The sequence below is a fragment of the Montipora foliosa genome, chromosome 2 (genome assembly GCF_036669935.1).
Source record: "Montipora foliosa isolate CH-2021 chromosome 2, ASM3666993v2, whole genome shotgun sequence".
Lineage (NCBI taxonomy): Eukaryota > Metazoa > Cnidaria > Anthozoa > Scleractinia > Acroporidae > Montipora > Montipora foliosa.
In genome coordinates this window covers 54,627,051-54,647,050 of record NC_090870.1, presented here as the reverse complement: position 1 = coordinate 54,647,050, position 20,000 = coordinate 54,627,051, and the positions used below count along the sequence as shown (strand labels likewise).

The 20,000-nt window shown below is 40.7% G+C and overlaps 1 protein-coding gene and 1 pseudogene across 1 annotated transcript in view; both read right to left on the bottom strand.

Moving 5' to 3' along the window:
• Nucleotides 1–16,724, bottom strand: part of LOC137987875 (uncharacterized) — a 21,514-nt gene extending 4,790 nt beyond the window's left edge. The window contains exons 1-4 of the mRNA XM_068833966.1: nt 16,477–16,724; nt 10,873–12,052; nt 319–5,298; nt 1–286 (exon numbers count right to left, since the gene is read on the bottom strand). The exon at nt 1–286 is cut by the window's left edge and continues 842 nt beyond it. Of these exons, the coding sequence (XP_068690067.1) occupies nt 1–286; nt 319–5,298; nt 10,873–12,031 (6,425 nt within the window). The 5' untranslated portion in view covers nt 12,032–12,052; nt 16,477–16,724. The remainder of the gene's footprint in view (nt 287–318; nt 5,299–10,872; nt 12,053–16,476) is intronic.
• A 2,240-nt stretch (nt 16,725–18,964) lies between these two features.
• LOC137987866 (ATP-dependent RNA helicase A protein-like) overlaps nt 18,965–20,000 on the bottom strand; it is an 11,959-nt pseudogene continuing 10,923 nt past the window's right edge.

Genomic DNA, 20,000 nt, shown 5'->3' with positions numbered 1-20,000 from the left:
TCAATGTCAAGTCCAAGAGACAGTAGCTTCTCAATGATGACAACATTACCGCCTCCTGCAGCATAGTGTAGCAATGTAAGCCCGTCGTTGTTTTTCAAAGTAGGATCTGATTTTCTTCCTATTAGGACACTGAATGCATCTAATCTACCCTCACGAGCGGCAATCATCAATGGCGTTGCTCCATTGCTGTCTCTTGAATCAATGTCAAGTCCACGAGACAGTAGCTTGTCAATGATGATATCATTACCGCCTTGCGCAGCATAATGTAGCAATGTATCCCCGTTGTTGTCTTTCAAAGTAGTGTCTGTCTACCCTCACAAGCTGCAATCATCAATGGCGTTGCTCCATTGCTGCTTCTTGAATCAATGTCAAGTCCAAGAGACAGTAGCTTCTCAATGATGACATCATTACCGCCTTGTGCAGCATAGTATAGCAATGCATCCCCGTTGTTGTTTTTTAAAGTAGGATCTGATTTTCTTTCTATTAGGAAACTGAATGCATCTAATCTACCCTTACAAGCTGCAATCATCAATGGCGTTGCTCCATCGCTGTCTCTTGAATCAATGTCAAGTCCAAGAGACAGTAGCTTCTCAATGATGACAACATTACCGCCTCCTGCAGCATAGTGTAGCAATGTAACCCCGTCGTTGTTTTTCAAAGTAGGATCTGATTTTCTTCCTATTAGGACACTGAATGCATCTAATCTACCCTTAAAAGCTGCAGTCATCAATGGCGTTGCTCCACTGCTGTTTCTTGAATCAATGTCAAGTCCAAGAGACAGTAGCTTCTCAATGATGACAACATTACCGCCTCCTGCAGCATAGTGTAGCAATGTAACCCCGCCGTTGTTTTTCAAAGTAGGATCTGATTTTCTTCGTATTAGGACACTGAATGCATCTAATCTACCCTCACAAGCTGCAGTCATCAATGGCGTTTCTCCACTGCTGTTTCTTGAATCAATGTCAAGTCCAAGAGACAGTAGCTTCTCAATGATGACAACATTACCGCCTCTTGCAGCACAGTGTAGCAATGTAACCCCGTCGTTGTTTTTCAAAGTAGGATCTGATTTTCTTCCTATTAGGACACTGAATGCATCTAATCTACCCTTTTGAGCGGCAATCATCAATGGCGTTGCTCCATTGCTGCTTCTTGAATCAATGTCAAGTCCAAGAGACAGTAGCTTCTCAATGATGACATCATTACCGCCTTGTGCAGCATAGTATAGCAATGCATCCCCGTTGTTGTTTTTCAAAGTAGGATCTGATTTTCTTTCTATTAGGAAACTGAATGCATCTAATCTACCCTTCCAAGCTGCAATCATCAATGGCGTTGCTCCATCGCTGTCTCTTGAATCAATGTCAAGTCCAAGAGACAGTAGCTTCTCAATGATGACAACATTACCGCCTCCTGCAGCATAGTGTAGCAATGTAACCCCGCCGTTGTTTTTCAAAGTAGGATCTGATTTTCTTCGTATTAGGACACTGAATGCATCTAATCTACCCTCACGAGCAGCAATCATCAATGGCGTTGCTCCATTGCTGCTTCTTGAATCAATGTCAAGTCCAAGAGACAGTAGCTTCTCAATGATGACAACATTACCGCCTCCTGCAGCATAGTGTAGCAATGTAACCCCGTCGTTGTTTTTCAAAGTAGGATCTGATTTTCTTCCTATTAGGACACTGAATGCATCTAATCTACCCTTAAAAGCTGCAGTCATCAATGGCGTTGCTCCACTGCTGTTTCTTGAATCAATGTCAAGTCCAAGAGACAGTAGCTTCTCAATGATGACAACATTACCGCCTCCTGCAGCATAGTGTAGCAATGTAACCCCGTCGTTGTTTTTCAAAGTAGGATCTGATTTTCTTCCTATTAGGACACTGAATGCATCTAATCTACCCTCACAAGCTGCAGTCATCAATGGCGTTCCTCCACTGCTGTTTCTTGAATCAATGTCAAGTCCAAGAGACAGTAGCTTCTCAATGATGACAACATTACCGCCTCCTGCAGCATAGTGTAGCAATGTAACCCCGCCGTTGTTTTTCAAAGTAGGATCTGATTTTCTTCGTATTACGACACTGAATGCATCTAATCTACCCTCACAAGCTGCAGTCATCAATGGCGTTGCTCCATTGCTGTCTTTTGAATCAATGTCAAGTCCAAGAGACAGTAGCTTCTCAATGATGACAACATTACCGCCTCTTGCAGCACAGTGTAGCAATGTAACCCCGTCGTTGTTTTTCAAAGTAGGATCTGATTTTCTTCGTATTAGGACACTGAATGCATCTAATCTACCCTCACAAGCTGCAGTCATCAATGGCGTTGCTCCATTGCTGTCTCTTGAATCAATGTCAAGTCCAAGAGACAGTAGCTTCTCAATGATGACAACATTACCACCTTGTGCAGCATAGTGTAGCAATGTAAACCCGTCGTTGTTTTTCAAAGTAGGATCTGATTTTCTTCCTATTAGGACACTGAATGCATCTAATCTACCCTCTTGAGCGGCAATCATCAATGGCGTTGCTCCATTGCTGCTTCTTGAATCAATGTCAAGTCCAAGAGACAGTAGCTTTTCAATGATGACAACATTACCGCCTCTTGCAGCATAGTGTAGCAATGTAAGCCCGTCGTTGTTTTTCAAAGTAGGATCTGATTTTCTTTCTATTAGGACACTGAATGCATCTAATCTACCAAAAAAGGCTGCAATCATCAATGGCGTTGCTCCATTGCTGTCTCTTGAATCAATGTCAAGTCCAAGAGACAGTAGCTTCTCAATGATGACAACATTACCACCTTCTGCAGCATAGTGTAGCAATGTAAACCCGTCGTTGTTTTTCAAAGTAGGATCTGATTTCCTTCCTATTAGGACACTGAATGCATCTAATCTACCCTCTTGAGCGGCAATCATCAATGGCGTTGCTCCATTGCTGCTTCTTGAATCAATGTCAAGTCCAAGAGACAGTAGCTTCTCAATGATGACATCATTACCGCCTTGTGCAGCATAATGTAGCAATGTATCCCCGTTGTTGTCTTTCAAAGTAGTGTCTGATTTTCTTTCTATTAGGACACTGAATGCATCTAATCTACCATAACAAGCTGCAATCATCAATGGCGTTGTTCCATCGCTGTCTCTTGAATCAATGTCAAGTCCAAGAGACAGTAGCTTCTCAATGATGACAACATTACCGCCTCCTGCAGCACAGTGTAGCAATGTAACCCCGTCGTTTTTCAAAGTAGGATCTGATTTTCTTCCTATTAGGACACTGAATGCATCTAATCTACCACAAAGAGCTGCAATCATCAATGGCGTTCCTACAATGCTGTTTCTTGAATCAATGCCAAGTCCAAGAGACAATAGCTTCTCAATGATGACAACATTACCGCCTTGCGCAGCATAGTGTAGCAATGTAAGCCCGTCGTTGTTTTTCAAAGTAGGATCTGATTTTCTTCCTATTAGGACACTGAATGCATCTAATCTACCCTCACGAGCGGCAATCATCAATGGCGTTGCTCCATCGCTGTCTCTTGAATCAATGTCAAGTCCAAGAGACAGTAGCTTCTTAATGATGACAACATTACCGCCTTGCGCAGCATAGTGTAGCAATGTAAGCCCGTCGTTGTTTTTCAAAGTAGGATCTGATTTTCTTCCTATTAGGACACTGAATGCATCTAATCTACCCTCACGAGCGGCAATCATCAATGGCGTTGTTCCATCGCTGTCTCTTGAATCAATGTCAAGTCCAAGAGACAGTAGCTTCTGAATGATGACAACATTACCGCCTTGTGCAGCATAGTGTAGCAATGTAAGCCCGTCGTTGTTTTTCAAAGTAGGATCTGATTTTCTTCCTATTAGGACACTGAATGCATCTAATCTACCCTCACGAGCGGCAATCATCAATGGCGTTGCTCCATCGCTGTCTCTTGAATCAATGTCAAGTCCAAGAGACAGTAGCTTCTCAATGATGACAACATTACCGCCTTGCGCAGCATAGTGTAGCAATGTAACCCCGTCGTTGTTTTTTAAAGTAGGATCTGATTTTCGTCCTATTAGGACACTGAATGCATCTAATCTACCCTCATGAGCAGCAATCATCAATGGCGTTGCTCCATTGCTGCTTCTTGAATCAATGTCAAGTCCAAGAGACAGTAGCTTCTCAATGATGACAACATTACCGCCTCCTGCAGCACAGTGTAGCAATGTAACCCCGTCGTTGTTTTTCAAAGTAGGATCTGATTTTCTTCCTATTAGGACACTGAATGCATCTAATCTACCCTCAAAAGCTGCAGTCATCAATGGCGTTCCTCCACTGCTGTTTCTTGAATCAATGTCAAGTCCAAGAGACAGTAGCTTCTCAATGATGACATCATTACCGCCTTGTGCAGCATAGTATAGCAATGTATCCCCGTTGTTGTCTTTCAATGTAGGATCTGATCTTCTTTCTACTAGGACACTGAATGCATCTAATCTACCCTCACGAGCTGCAATCATTAATGGCGTTGCTCCATTGCTGCTTCTTGAATCAATGTCAAGTCCAAGAGACAGTAGCTTCTCAATGATGACTTCATTACCGCCTTGCGCAGCATGGTGTAGCAATGTATCCCCGTTGTTGTCTTTCAAAGTAGGATCTGATCTTCTTTCTATTAGGACACTGAATGCATCTAATCTACCCTTACGAGCTGCAATCATCAATGGCGTTGCTCTATTGCTGCTTCTTGAATCAATGGCAAGTCCAAGAGACAGTATCTTCTCAATGATGACATGATTACCGCCTTGCGCAGCATGGTGTAGCAATGTCCACCCGTTGTTGTCTTTCAAAGTAGCATCTGATTTTCTTTCCAATAGGACATTTAATTCATCTAATCTACCATGAAAAGCTGCAATCATCAATGGCGTTGCTCCGTTGCTGCTTCTTGAATCAATGTCAGTTCCAAGAGACAGTATCTTCTCAATGGTAGCGTCTTGGCCGTCTTGCGCAGCATAGTGCAGGATTGTCCACCCATCATTGTCTCTAAAAGTAGGATCTGACCCTTTTTCTATTAGGACATTTAATGCATCTAATCTACCATGATAACCCGCAATCATCAATGGCGTTGCTCCATTGCTGTTTCTTGAATCAATGTCACGCTCAATAGACAGTATTTTCTTAGTAGTAATGACGTCTGGAACCTTAGCGGCTGAGTGCAGTAGTGATTCTTCATTTTTGCTGTGCATACTGTTCGCTTGCTTTGCATTAGAACGTTCATTTTCTTTTGAATCTATCCTTTGATCGTTCTGCTGGTTGGACGGAGAAATACCACACCCTATAGACAGAACATAGTACGAGATAAGTATCTAAGCCATCTTTCGTTACTGACCTTCTATTTCCCTTTTTTGCAGTCACTGGTTAAACTATTGAATAATTCTCAAGTCTATCTGTTAAATTTATATTGACTTGTGTTAAATGAACACAAGTCTGCAATTAAGGTGACTCAAAACGGTTTCGTTATTTTTTTATTACAGCAATCTTTGGTTTAAACAAAATATGCTGAAATTGCAGTCAGGAATTTGTATAATGACTATAAGAAATGTTGGACACTGACTTATTTGAACGTCAAACGACGTTCTCAAAAAACTTGGTAAAGACGTTTCGACCGAAAACCTTTGGTCGTCCTCTGTTTGAATTTGACAAAAAAGCGACAGCTTTTTTCAACGGTTCATATTTGCGTATGTGCGTGACTACAAGCCTGAGTACACGTGATCTCTTCGCGAGACGAAGAGCATTATGCAAGTGAAACATAAATGTCAGGAATTTCTATATGTCCATTCCCCGCATTCTGGTCTCTCTTTGAATGTCAAGCCTCCAGGAAACGTCTCTTGTGATAGTCAACTGCCTTGTCAACTATAGTGGCGTGGTCAAAGTCCATATTATGGCCAAATTGGTTTGCGTGTTGCGCAATTTTAGAATTGCCGTCGCAAACACGGACAGCTCTTCTATGTTCACTAAGCCTTCTGGCAAGAGCTCTAGCCGTTTGGCCATAATATGCGAAATCGCAATCAAGGCAGTTTACTTTGTATACAATACATCGAGACTGAAACAGGGTTGGTTTGTCCTTTGGTCTTGAAAAGATTGTGCCTAAAGTGCTGAGTGGTTTAAAACCAACTTTGAATCCGTTGTTGCGTAGCACTCGCGACACTCTTTCTGTTACGTTTTTCACGTAGGGTAGGACAACAAATAGTGTTGTTACTTCATTTGTAGTGTTGTTAGTGTTGGAGTCGCGATGCCTGGCTTTGCGTGCGGAGTCACACTTCTTGATAAATTGCAAGGGATAGTTGTTGTTCATCAAGACTTTCATAACATGTTGCTTTTCTTTGCGTTTCCCTCTATTTGTTGATGGGATTTTCTCCACTCTATCAAGGAGTGTATTAACTACTGATCTTTTGTGTTGAGCTGGATGATGAGAGTAGAAATCAAGATATTTATCAGTGTGTGTCGGCTTTCGGTACACGTTGACCTGTATGCGACCGTTCGCTCTAACTGCTGTAGTGTCTAAAAAGGAGAAACCGTTGTCGCTTTCAACCTCACTAGTAAATTGTATGTGTGGGTTAATAGAGTTGAGGTGGGCATGGAAATCCTGCACGTACTCCTTTGGCAGACAAACGTGGCTGTCATCGACGTACCTATACCACCATCGTGGAGAGTGGGCGGCCGTGGAAATTGCTCAGAATGCGGGGAATGAACATATAGAAATTCCTGACATTTATGTTTCACTTGCATAATGTTCTTCGTCTCGCGCAGAGATCACGTGTACTCAGGCTTGTAGTCACGTACATACGCAAATATGAACCGTTGAAAGAAGCTGTCGCTTTTTTGTCAAATTCAAACCGAGGATGACCGAAGGTTTTCGGTCGAAACGTCTTTACCAAGTTTTTTGAGAACGTCGTTTGACGTTCAAATAAGTCAGTGTCCAACATTTCTTATAGTCATTAATCTTTGGTTTCTTTCCTTGAAAGGGAAACAATGCCCAATTATTGTTAAACAAGTTTTGATCTTTTCTTTTGTGACATAATAGGTTACCATAGCAACAACATAGCCTCTTAAGTCACCTCTAATTTTAGCTTTATGTTCCGCTGTAAGTCAAAAATGAGTTACGTGATCCCCATTTTTAATCATTGAATTGGAATTCGCATATTAAGATTCATCTTCTTGCAAAGTTTGAAACAAATCTATACTGTAGGTTCAGCGCCACATTAATTTTCGATAACTTAAGATGGCTCTTCGATATCCTTTTCAAGGAAACAAACTAAAAATTGTGGTAGTTTCGATCAATCAAAGAACTAGTGTTAAAAAATAACGAATCAGTTTTTTAGCACTTATATTTTAAACAGAGTTAACTGAATAGAGGGTAATGTGAAGTGCTAGATTTCTATCCCATATGAACGCTCACATGGTTCATATGGGATAGAAATCTAGCACTTCACATTACCCTCTATTCAGTTAACTCTGTTTAAAATATAAGTGCTACACGGCCAGCGTTTGTATAAACGTAACCTTTCCTTGCTGTAGTTACAGTTTTTTTCTTTTCATTTAAATTTTTTTTGCCCTTTTTTCAATTATCGGACGTATGCCAAGGAAAATCTTCAGTCAGTAGTCTCCCTTATTATATGACTAGCTCCGTGAGCGGGCAAGATGAACCAAATCGCGCGCTGTGATTGGCTACCCGAGCGGGCAAGATGGTGCTATACATGCACATAGTGGGCCGGTTATTTAAACTAAGTCTAACTTAGACCGCGGTTTACGGCAATCATTTTACCTCCAGAACCTCCTCCAAGTGAGTTGCTTCAAGTTCACAAAAGCTTTTCTCTTTTGCTCGTGCCTTCTCGACACTACTTTTGACATTGGACATCCTCTACACACTAGAATTGGCCAAAATGAAAATGACTTGGGACTCGGTTTCGTTAAGCAGCCGCCAACCATCGTTTAAATAAGCGGCCCAATATGTTTCTCTAAGTACCTTTGCAAAAGCAACACAGAACGTGACAAATTTACAAGTCTAAATACACTACATTCTGTCATAGCAGGTAGAAACCACATTTAAAAAGGTGATCAGAACCATGAGACCAAGCTTCCTGTGTTAAAATGAATCAATTGTTGGTATCCAGACACATAACTTAATGACCCACACTTCAGTAAGTAAGGTTATATAATAAGCAAACCTTCGGTTGTCAAAGGACTGTGAAAGGCTTTTAGATGGGCATGGTTCTTTCCCCTTGATGTCAGTACAGGTAGATTTGTCACTGGTGAAATTTGATTCATCATTTGCAAAATTATAAACTTCTGAAAAAAGCTCAGCTAGATTAGCTTCTTAGTTATTCTGAGGTCTGAGTTACTGTTCCCTATATATTTGTAAATCTCTTTTTCCACTTAAACAAGCTAATAAAGTTGTTGTTGTTGTTGTTGTTGTTGATAATGTAGGGCCACAGAATTAATAATACAACTTTGCTTGTTTGGCTTTGTCATGAGTATCCGACACCCACTTATCCGGTTTTTACAACTGTCCGTAATCATTATTGATTGTGTATCTCATGCTTCGTGGTAGTTTGATTGAAGCTAGGGAGTTTGCTAAGGTAAGATGTTCACTCTGACTATTATTTTATCACTGAATACTATGATATTATCTCTTTCGTAGACTCCGCACCAGCTGCCCATGTTGAGCGAGATATCTGACCAACCTAGAGCGAGAATTCAGATGACTTAAATGATGGAATCAGTTACAGCTGGCCATTCATAAAACCAAATAAAGCCGGTTTTAGGGAAGTGTGCTCGAAAGGTGTCTGTAAAGAGAAAAGTGACTGTAGAAACATTTCTGTTACCTTTAGTGACTGAATGTAGAAATAACAGACGTTTCGGTCCCTTTACAGATGGATTAAGGCCCCGACCACACTATTTCGTTTTCGTTTGAAAACCCATAAGTTTTGATTCGTTTTCACCTGCCGTCCACACAAAACTCCCGAAAAAGCTGATGAAAACGGAGACTTTCGAAAACGGTTTCGAAAGTTGGAGTCTTGAAAACGCTCCGGTTGCAGTGTGGACCCCCCTACGGACCAGGTCCGGACCGGGTCCATGGGACTGGCTTACGGGCCGGTCCACGGACTACCCTTACGGACCCCCTCTACGGAGCACCCCAAAACAACACAGAATTAAAAATATATAAAGAAAAATAAACAACAACTGAAAATTTGTTTATACCGGTTGTCTGGATAGACCACTCCTGCCGCTAAAATCTCAGCCGTTACGCTCCGCAAATCAGACCAAGGCACAGGTGTTGCCTTTTCCTTCGCTGTTGACCGGAGTGCTTCGAAGAAGACCGGTAATATCTAAGTTCCTTCGGCCAGTTTGTTCGGAACGGAGAGATCGTGAAGCCTGGGGCGAGTTCACAAACCCTCGCGAGAATGATCCGAACAAAATGGCGGAGGAAAGGAAAGAAGCATAGTCTCACTACATAAGTTTTGTAGTTAATTCACTTTTAATCAAAATCTAGAACTATTGATGAAGGAACTTGGTACATATAGTAAGCTTAATGGGAATTGATTGACATATAACACACAGCGAAGGAAGGGGCAATGTGTGATTAATAGACTTTACTCCCGAACCTGAGCATTAGTCTGTTAAATTTGCGGAGCGTAACGGTTGAGATTTCGCCGACACGAGTGGTCTATCCAGACAACCGGTAAGTCAAATCTTTAGTTTTTTTATGTTGTTTCAAGGTGGTCCGTATAGGGGGTCCGTAGGGGTAGTCCGTAGACCGGTCCGTGAGGCAGTCCGTGGACCCAGTCCGTTGATGGGTCCATGGGCCAGGGGTCAGTGATTTCGGGTCACCCTCCCACAAACGCCTGATTACATTCCTTTCCCATTCATGTTTGATATGTGATTGTTCCTAACACTGAATCTGTCACACTACACATCTTGCCTGGCATCTTGCACCCACCGTGTGACAGGAGAGGCCTTTATCAAAGGCGATTCTATCAGACTTCTAGGAACAAATTCCTCGGAGGAAAGCTTTCCAGGAATTTCTCTCTCTAATTTAAAAACACGCCTTCATGCGCGTAGATATGGCAAACATTTGGCAGAGAGAACATTATCAAAAGTTCGCCAGCAGATCGTGGGAATTACAACAAAAGAAACAGACTCACGAGGAAATAATAATAATAATAATAATAATAATAATAATAATAATAATAATAATAATAATGTCTAACTGAGTAAATTAGGTTTACTGGGTGACAAGAGGTCTGCCAAAGGGATATCGATGGAACTGATGATGCCTTTCTAACATTACATTTGTCACGACATTTCATCCAGTCGTGAATAAAACTTGAAAAAAAAAATTATGCAGAGATGGAGATTTATTCAAAATCAACCACTGCTGAGGACCATTTTCAAAAAATGTCCTACTATATCTTATAAAAGAGAAAAATCACTTTAAGGCATGCTAGTCAGAGCTAAGCTTTGAAGGCAGAATAACCTACAAGTCGCGAACAAAAATCCACAGAAGGGAGTCTGTGTCGGCCTATTTTTTGTAACATACAGCTTAATATATGTCCAGTTGGTAAAATGAAAATGTGTCGATATTCGCTTTTACGAATTCCTAGATCGCAGACAATTATGTAGCGAGGAAGCCCAATATAAGCTGGAAGCTTATTTTATAATAACAAATTAATAATAATAAAGGAATGTTGTCTTCAGCTAGGCAGGCGTTCGTGGGTAGGGTGTGAAATACAACTACACTAAAAGCGACTGCGTGGGAGGCTAAAATAACCTAAAAGATTCTGATCTTCGCAGGGTGCGGTACTAAATTACTTTTACATGGATTTCACTAAAATGGAAAAAGACCTACCATCAAGGACTTTCTTCATCCTCTCGACAAGATCGTTGCATTGTTCTTCCCAAATGTATTTCTTGCCGTAGTTCTCGCGCAAATCTTTAGCTTCTTTCAGCCGTGTTTCTCTCTTCTTGGCCCAAATCTCCTTGATTTTTTTAGCCCACAATGCAGCATCTTCAGAAGAAACTACATAATGGGAACCAAACGGAACCTCTTGAAGGGCTTTTCCGAATCCTGAGTTGTCACTTACAAGAACGGGTAGCCCTGCTGACAAGGCTTCCAGCGCGGCGAGACCAAAACCTTCGGATCTCGATGGCAAGATAGCAATATTTACCTCAGACAACTGTTGTTTCAATCGTTCCCTGGTTTTTATGAAAGTCCTTACTCTTAGTCGTTCTGGAGAAATGCTAAATTTCTTCAAACGATCTGCTACTTCATCTTGATGCCTGTCTTGTGCGCCAACAAAGATGCAAATGGCATCATCGAGCTTACCTACAGCTCCAGCTACAATATCAAATCCCTTCAGAGAGAAATCTTCGGGATCGCCAAGGCCAAAAGCTAAAACTCTACACTTGCTTCCGTCTTGCTTACCCCGTACTACGTTGAAAAACTCACTGAAAATGCCTGGCGTAAGGACAAACACGTCTTGGTCCTTCTCACAAAAGCTAAGATAAGAGCGATAAGCCTCTGCAAGCTTAGGCCCGACTGCTACAACACAATCAGCCTCTACACAGAGATCCACTTCAAGTTGATGCTGCCTTTCCGCCTTAGAAATGGCATCGGAGTCATCCTTGAACATCCCCAGCTCCTCTGGATCGGTGTGCACGAACTGAATCCACTTACATTGACGATGGTCTCTTATTACTTGCGCGTGACGACCCAGTTCAACTCCATGTCCAACAATAAAGTCAATTTGAAGGTCATCTGGTGGAAAGGAAAGCCAATAGGTCTCTTCAAAACCGGTCATTTCTTTTGCCTGGATTAGGGACACTTTGTTGTTATGAGCCGCTTTCCTTTCCTCCTGGTCACATCGTGGGACCAAAACGGAGACCTTCACTTCAGGGCATTTAGCTAATTGTATGGCCAACTCTCTATTGAACGTTGACAACCTCCAACGGTTAGATCTCCACTCTAACGCCACCAATACTACCCTCAATTTTGAGGTTGATTCCATGGTTCTTGAATTCAACTGGACCTTCAATAAGCACATTTACTACGATTAGGGATATACTTTAAGTTTCCATTTACACTTATCCAAAGCGCCTTTTAAAAGAATGACGAATCAATAGCTGAAAATTGCCGCAACATTCCTGAAATTGCCAAACTGTTTAGAGTCATCAATGGCCGTATTTATACTTGAGGACTCTCTAAAACATCTTAGACGTCTTAGACGACTAATATAAATACGGGAAGTAAGGTGGACGCATGCACTAAACGTCAGACGAATTAAACGTCTCAAGTTAAGTGCGTCTAAATGACGCAGTTAACAGACGTCTTAGTCGTCTGAGACGTCTAAGCCGTCTAGTATAAAGACGAGACGCACTAAACTGGGACGCACTTATCAATGAAGTGCACACAGTCTCTTTGGTGATTAAATCTCAGTGTCTTTTGAATAAAATTGTGAATTTGATTTCTAGCCGTCGAAGTTAAGTGCGTCCCGTATTTATATTAGTCGCACTTACGGCCAGACGTTGAATGCGTCTGGACGTCTTAGACGTCCTCTAGTATAAATACGACAAATGAATCGGACATACCAAACTTTTGTACACTTAAGCTTCCCTTCAAACTCTTCAACCCTGTTATGAAACAGGTACACTGTTGTACCCTGGTGAGTACAATGGAACCCCTACATAACGAAGGCCTCAGTATAACAAACGATTTCATTCTGCCACGTATGGAACAGAACCCGATATAACGAACACTCGTGGCAACGAACAAATCTTTCTAGCCGCTTGGCATTTCGTTATATTTACGCGGAGGTGTGGTTACGAGACAGCCGAGATTTGAAAAGTGGTAAATAAGTTTTATGTTCCCTTTTTTCGTTATAACATTAATGGCAATCATTTACTAGTGGAAATTCAGTTATGGTTATTTACGCCTATTTTTCACAACTAACAGTCAAGTCAGTTACCTGGATTACACCACAGATTAAAGGGAACCTCCACTAAAACAACAAAATAGCTTTAAACCACAGAATATAATGTTTACAATTGGAATTGCTCAATCTTTTTCCAATGAAAGCGTTTGTATTCGAGAAAAATAAATTCCAAAAACGCTTATTTTGGTTTTCAAATTTCCCGGGCGCCGCCATCTTGAATAATTGTGACGTAACTTGGTTGCCCTATTGTTCCAGAACAATCGCTCTTTGTATCAGAACAATAGGGCAACCAAGTTACGTCACAATTATTCAAGATGGCGGCGCCCATGAAATTTGAAAGCCAAAATAAGCGTTTTTGGAATTTATTTTTCTCGAATACAAACGTTTTCATTGGAAAAAGATTGAGCAATTCCAACTGTAAACATTATGTTCTGTGGTTTAAAGTTATTTTGTTGTTTTAGTGGAGGTTCCCTTTAAGGACCTTATGAGAAATCGAGACTATCACAAAAAACGTGCAATAAAATATTCTTCACAGTCCCATTGGGAGAGTTTTTAAGAATTTCAATAAGGATTCCGTCCGAAGCACTCCATGGCAACGGCTCTTATCCAAATGTGTGAGGCCAGTGGCTTGAAATATGGAAAATGGGAAATTGAACTGTGTCATTTTTCTAGATGATAGAAAAGCATTTGATCCAATACACGAGAAATAAGATGGACAAACATTTTTGGTATCTCAGGCATAGAGCTAAAGTGGTTCGAATCGTACAATGATGACAAATAGTCAGCAGCAATGCATTATCAATGGACAACCGTTATCAAAGAATCAATTTACCTGCGGAGTGCCTCAGGACTCAATCCTGGGTCCATTGTTGTTCTTATTAAATACATTAACGATTTGCCGGAGTGTTTAAGTTGAGCTACTCCGCGCATTTATGCAAATCTTCTCTTTCTCTTACGATGTCAACGAACTAATCTTTAAACTAAAATCCTGACCTCGCGCCAAGCCTCAGGAACTCTTTTGTTAGCAGGAATGCTGATCTGACTAATTATCATCTCCGCAATAGTGCTACAGATCTGACACCTTCTCAACCGAAGAGAGGGTTTTTAAAAAGCGGCGTAATACTTTGGTTCCAACTCCCGAATGAAGAAAATCTAGCGGAATCGAGGCATTCCGTTAAAAATTTTATCAAAAACGTAAGTGGGTTTTATATATTAATACCCACCTACCTACCTACCTACCTACCTACCTACCTACCTACCAAACTTGATGCCTCTTTGCTTTGTATTGACTTTGCTAGTTATCATGAATCCTTGCCATTCAATTATAAAGTGGGATTCATTTTTTAGCCTGAGGTGATGATTTCGAACGCAGATTTTGCACAGTCTCGCGTGTTAGGGAAAAATGTTTGTAAACCCATTACTCAGACGACGGATCATTTCTTGACCTTTCTTGGTGAAAGATTCAGTTCTCCTGCACTTACGATTAGCATTTACGCAAATGTTTCAAATTAAAGGAGAACGCCAATTCCGGAAGTGATGATTTGAATGGTTTCAAAAATCAAACGGTATTTCTACATTGAATCACTGTCATACTAGCAATTTACACGCAAGCAGTTCTAGTTCCCCGTTGCGGAAAAAGAATTAGCGATATCACAACTTAGTACCGCTTTTGCTCGCATTTGCGTGTCTGTGTTTCACCGAGGGTGCAAAGAGTACATAAATTTCCTCTTTCTTAAAACTAAATCGCCTGGAAAGCTGTAATATATCTGTAATTTTCACTGCCCGCAAGTAAATCAGCGTAACTGGTATTTTGGATAAATAGTCGAGAGAGTAGAAAGTAAATCGTCATTTTTAGAAAGATGACGACAATTTTTAATTTGTAAGACATGTTACGATGTTACAGTGGCAGCGCCCAACGATAATATTCGCTGAGATGTGTGTTCGAGCGAGTCAAACTGTTCTAAGAATTTCGCTTCCATGTTGCCAAACAGCAGACGAGAAATTCTTTACTAAAACATCACCTAAAAGTTTTGCAACCACGGAAAAGTAGTCCCTTACGTTTTTGGAAGGGCTATTTTTGCAATTTTTAGCACTTAAAATTAAAAGATCACTTAGCAGTTTCGGATGAGCAAATGGTTCGCTGCGAAGATCTTAGAAGGCCACGTTCTGCTAGCATTTTCTGAAATGAAGATATCATTCCCTAAAATTTTCGGACACAAGATTTCCGAACAGACCAAATTGTTCTAGGTGACAAAAAACATCTCTTTAGACAGTATTTGTACATTACAAGGAGCCTAGAAATATCTCTGGAAGGCTTTTGGCTTAATTTGCGCCCTGGGTGCCTTTGATGTTACGAACATCATCGTCAAAGTGTTTGAAAAACCGTTAGGATTGATAACATATTTTAGTCACTCTTAAGAGATGGAATCCTCGTACGCGTCGACTTTCGTGTTCCGGCTCGGTTTAGGTCTTTGCCAAACTACGTTTCATCTCGTTACTATGTTGCTCCTTCGAGGAATTAGTTATTGGGCTAAAATCGTCTCACTGAAACCGTCCACATGATTAGTCAACATTGTGACAACGATGAAAATGCATTCGTTTTGAGGCAAAGCTGACATAAATTTTGCTCATAAAGCTTTTGTAGTTAAGCCCCTAGTTCCAAAACAGATTGGTATTTTCTGTTCCGTTTCTAAGCTTGGATTCTTGTGCTTTCACGCATGACAAAAGCATTGACATCGGCAGTCGAGTTTCATCTACAACATAAACAATACAGAGCCAACTTCTCTAACTGCCTCTAAAACCAGAAACATACTTACTCTTCTAAATCAAATGTCAATACTTTAAGTTGATAATAAGTACATGTGATTTCTAACCCTGAGTGATTTTTAGACTATCAAGGGTTGTTAAAAACTTTGACAGCAAAGATGCATCCTAATTACCATCGTCTCCACAGAAGCGTTGCTCGAAGCTTAAACCATGAAATTTAAATGTACGGATTTGCTTCTCTTTTGGGGACAATTTCAACACTAATTCCACTGTTTCTTCACGTGTAAAAGAAAACGACAGAAATACTGTCCTTCTACTTACATGAGTTACACTTTCGGTAATCTTGTTTCTTGTTTGGGGAAGGGTTGGTTGCAAAATGTTCTAGTAACGGCAAAACAAAGAACCCGCTGTACTTTACAAGGAAAAGCATTGGTATCGCTTCTTCTTTGTCAGCTGAGACATGAAATCCAAAGCAATGAGCTATCGGAGTGTGATTAAGGTAATCAAGTCACTTGCAGCTCGATATGTGTGAATTAATTAACCATCTTATGGACGTCGGTAACATAAATGCACACTGTTAATGTTTCAATGGCATATTGTAAAGGTATTTGTTTAATCGCTGATTATGCATTTGGGAAACACAGGACAAAAGTTATATCATAAGCATCTACTGAAGGATAGCAATTGCAAGACTCTTAATTCGGGAAAAAAACGAACTACCGTTCGTTTCTCGCAAAGCCCAAATGATATCTTACCTTGGCCTTGATTAGATTTCAAACACTTGTTGCCTTGTTTCGTTGTCCTCGGAACGTGATTCCGATGATAACAGCTGTTAAAACGTTTCCGTGATGCCTCTTTGCTTTGTATTGGCTTTGCTGGTTATGATGAATTATAGTGGAGCGTAGATAAAGCGTAAGCGGCGCTCCAGAGCACTATGAATAAGAAAATATAGTAACTCATCTCTGCTAGAACATTTGGTTTGGTTTGGTTTTTCGTCTCTATAGTGTTCGTGAAACGATGAAAGACACCAAAGAAGGATATTTCACCGTGTAGACAAACTATAAATACCTTTGCAACGCTATTGTTGGGTAATACTTTAAGGGCCCTTATGACGTCATATCGATTACCATGGCAACACGCAATGTTCCCAAAAATGCCCTCTAAATTTCAGTATTTGAAAATTATCTGAAAAACTAAGTCAGTGACCTACCGTTTTTATTTCTTTGTTGGAGATCTCCCTAAATTCTTTAACTTTTGGCATATCTTTAGAAGATTTTTAATTTTGATGAGCGGGTTGCATGATGCCTGGACGACCTATGACAGAAGAACAAGTGCAGCTTTTTTTACTTTGTTTTCCTAACTTTTTTTCGATGTGCCTCGACAGTGACAAGAAAATTTTGCCCTTATGTTATAAATATGTAATACTCAAGAAATTTAATTTTGGAATTATGTTGTTAAATTCACAAGGTGATTTAACAGGGCACCGGAATTGTTGCTTATGATTTTCCAAGGCTGGAGAATCATAACACTAATCACATGATGATTTATCCACATTTGGAAAACTGGCACTGGAATCAAATATGATTCACATGAATCACGTGGTATGATTCGAGTACCGCGAAAAATAATGGGAGGAATCATAACTTAGGATTCGTTGCTTTCATAAAATTGTTCATGGCATCAATAATTACTGTACGTGCTAAAAATGGAATCATGTTGAAAGTAAGCACTTGTGACAAAGTGATACATGGAGGAGAAAAAAGTGTTGTTTCCATAATCTTGGTTAAGAAAACGACTGGCAGTATGTGAGCATTCTTTTGGTAAGTCAGCCCTTGTCTGTTATTGATACTGTATTTGCATGTTGAATAATTTTGATTTATTTTTTGCTTGAAGACATCGCTGTATGTGTAGCGATTGAGTCCCGATTAACTAGATAAAACACCATGTCAAACACAACACAACTCGTGGTTTTTATTTACGTCCTCACAATTACACTCGTAACGCATTGCTCTCTGGGTAACATAGGTCCGCAATGCACTACAGTATGCATGAATGGCTGTTCACTTTACGATGAGAGAGCTTAAACAATTATGGGGAATTGTATGAAATTTCACTGAAATGTACAGCATTGCCAAATATATATGCACATAATGTTTTTGTTTCTTGGGTATGTAAGAGTGTGTCGTCGTGAGTATATAAGTGCGGGGCAAAGTTGTATTATGAATTTTTCATAGCCCCACTCTTGATGTGGATGTTCTTCTATTACCAGAGGCCCCTTTCATTAGCATTTTGACAAATATTAGAACTCGAGGGAAAACAACACTGTTTCCTTCAAGACCCTTCGCATATTAAGTGTATAGTGACCAGGCAGGGCTCTTTTCCTTTTGTAAGTTGTTGTGCTTTCAGATTATATTTATTACTGTTAGAGAAAAGAGACCTCTGCTAGCAGGAGAGGCCAGAGAGACAAGTGAACCACCACGTTTACAACAAAGCATTTAAGGCGTCCCATTCTGCATGAAACCATCGCTCTCCTCTGTTTTCTTTCATCCGCATTTCGTGCGAAGAAAACCTCTCAACGCAGTGAGATAAGTTAAACGAAAGCAAAGCACAGTGCAAAAGTTCTTAGAGTGTAGAGAAGCGGGATGAGGAGGGTATAAAAAAAGGAAGGACTAAAAATAAGAATGAATCAAGACTAGAGGCGCGCTCCTCTTTCACATTCGAACAGCCATTTGAAGAAAGAAAAACGCTATTTCAGTTAACCTCGTTGCAAAATATTAATTCCTAGGTATCACGTTTTAAACAGTTTTGGGTTCGGAACTACAGAGGGAATTCTAGCACTGAAAACGGCCAGAGACCCGTTCTGTGTGAAAACTAAGGTGTTTCCAAACTGAAGAAACCGAGTTTTTTTGTTTGTGTGAGATAAGCGCTCATAGAGTATCCGATGGGTGTCATCATGTTTTCTCACAGTTACGACGAACAATACAGGTTGAAACGCGGACTTTTATATGTCATCCCACTCTACCTTCAGAAAAAGCCACCTTTAGCGCCAGCACGAGCCATAAAAGATGCGATGTGGGACACTTGAGAAATTTTCGAAGAGACCTGTATGTTAACGGACCGTCTGGGAATCACGTTCGTTATAAGACGTTTCACATCTCAAAACAAACAAAAAAATTGAGATCCTCGGTCACCCTTTTGCTACGACCGCCCGTCGCCATGTTGGATGATTAGCAAATTCAAGGCAAGATATGGGTAAGTTTTATTGTTTTCGTAGCGCGTCTGTGTTAAAGAAGGCGATATAGATGCGCAACCGAGTATGTCGTGTACTCTCTTAAGAGCAACAATTATTAATTAAAATGACGAGCATTGAACTATGCTCATTTGGTGTTCCTCTTATTTCACAAAGCTGTGAAGAGCTCGAAGCTCTTGATCAAAGTCTCAACATGCTTCACTCTGTCAACTATGAACAACAATGTTTCTAAAACCGTCCTCCACGAAAGCCGCGAAATCCTCGGAATCCTCCACCGCGTCCCCCACGGAATCCACCGCCTTGATTGTTTCCTCGGTAGTGTCTTGGGCCTTGGTAGCCACGCCTGGGTGGTGGACCGCCGCGCCCTCCTCTGTGCATCAACCTATGAGGGACAGATCGAGGAATATGACATAACGCTCAATCGACGGTCAACTTGAACTGCTTCAAACCTGACTGGGAATCACGTCAACTTCTAATGTTAACTTCTAACGTCCTCTCTTCTTCACTCCGAGACACCATGGCATGGTCACGCTTGGCCGTGACAATTACAGCTGTCAAGGAGAGGTCCTCTTGTTTAAGTGGAGTAAAAAGTGGCACAAACTAGCCCCTCTTATAAATTAATTTTTGTTTGGTATTTTTATCATTTTGAGACCTAGGTCTCTTTCTTGACAGGGGACGGGGGACAGGGGACGGGAAGAAGAGAGGCCCTGCAAACGAGGTTGGTCAAAGAAAAGCACTCGAAGCCATAAATCAAGGGGGAAAATTAAGGGAAAAATCCATTTAATATCGTATCAACCGCAGACAGCGTTTGGATTTAAAGCACCAGTGTGAAAAAAAAAAATCAATTTGTATTTTTCTTCGGATTTCAAAAATATGTTAACTAAACACTAAGTAACCAAAGTTTTAAGCCTTGATTTCAAAAGGACACCTCCTTATTTTAACTGGAGTTTTCCTATTTAATAGACCGAATGCATAAATGGCGGCCAAAAAAACATTCTTTTGTTTATGTGCTAATTAGACTCACTAGCC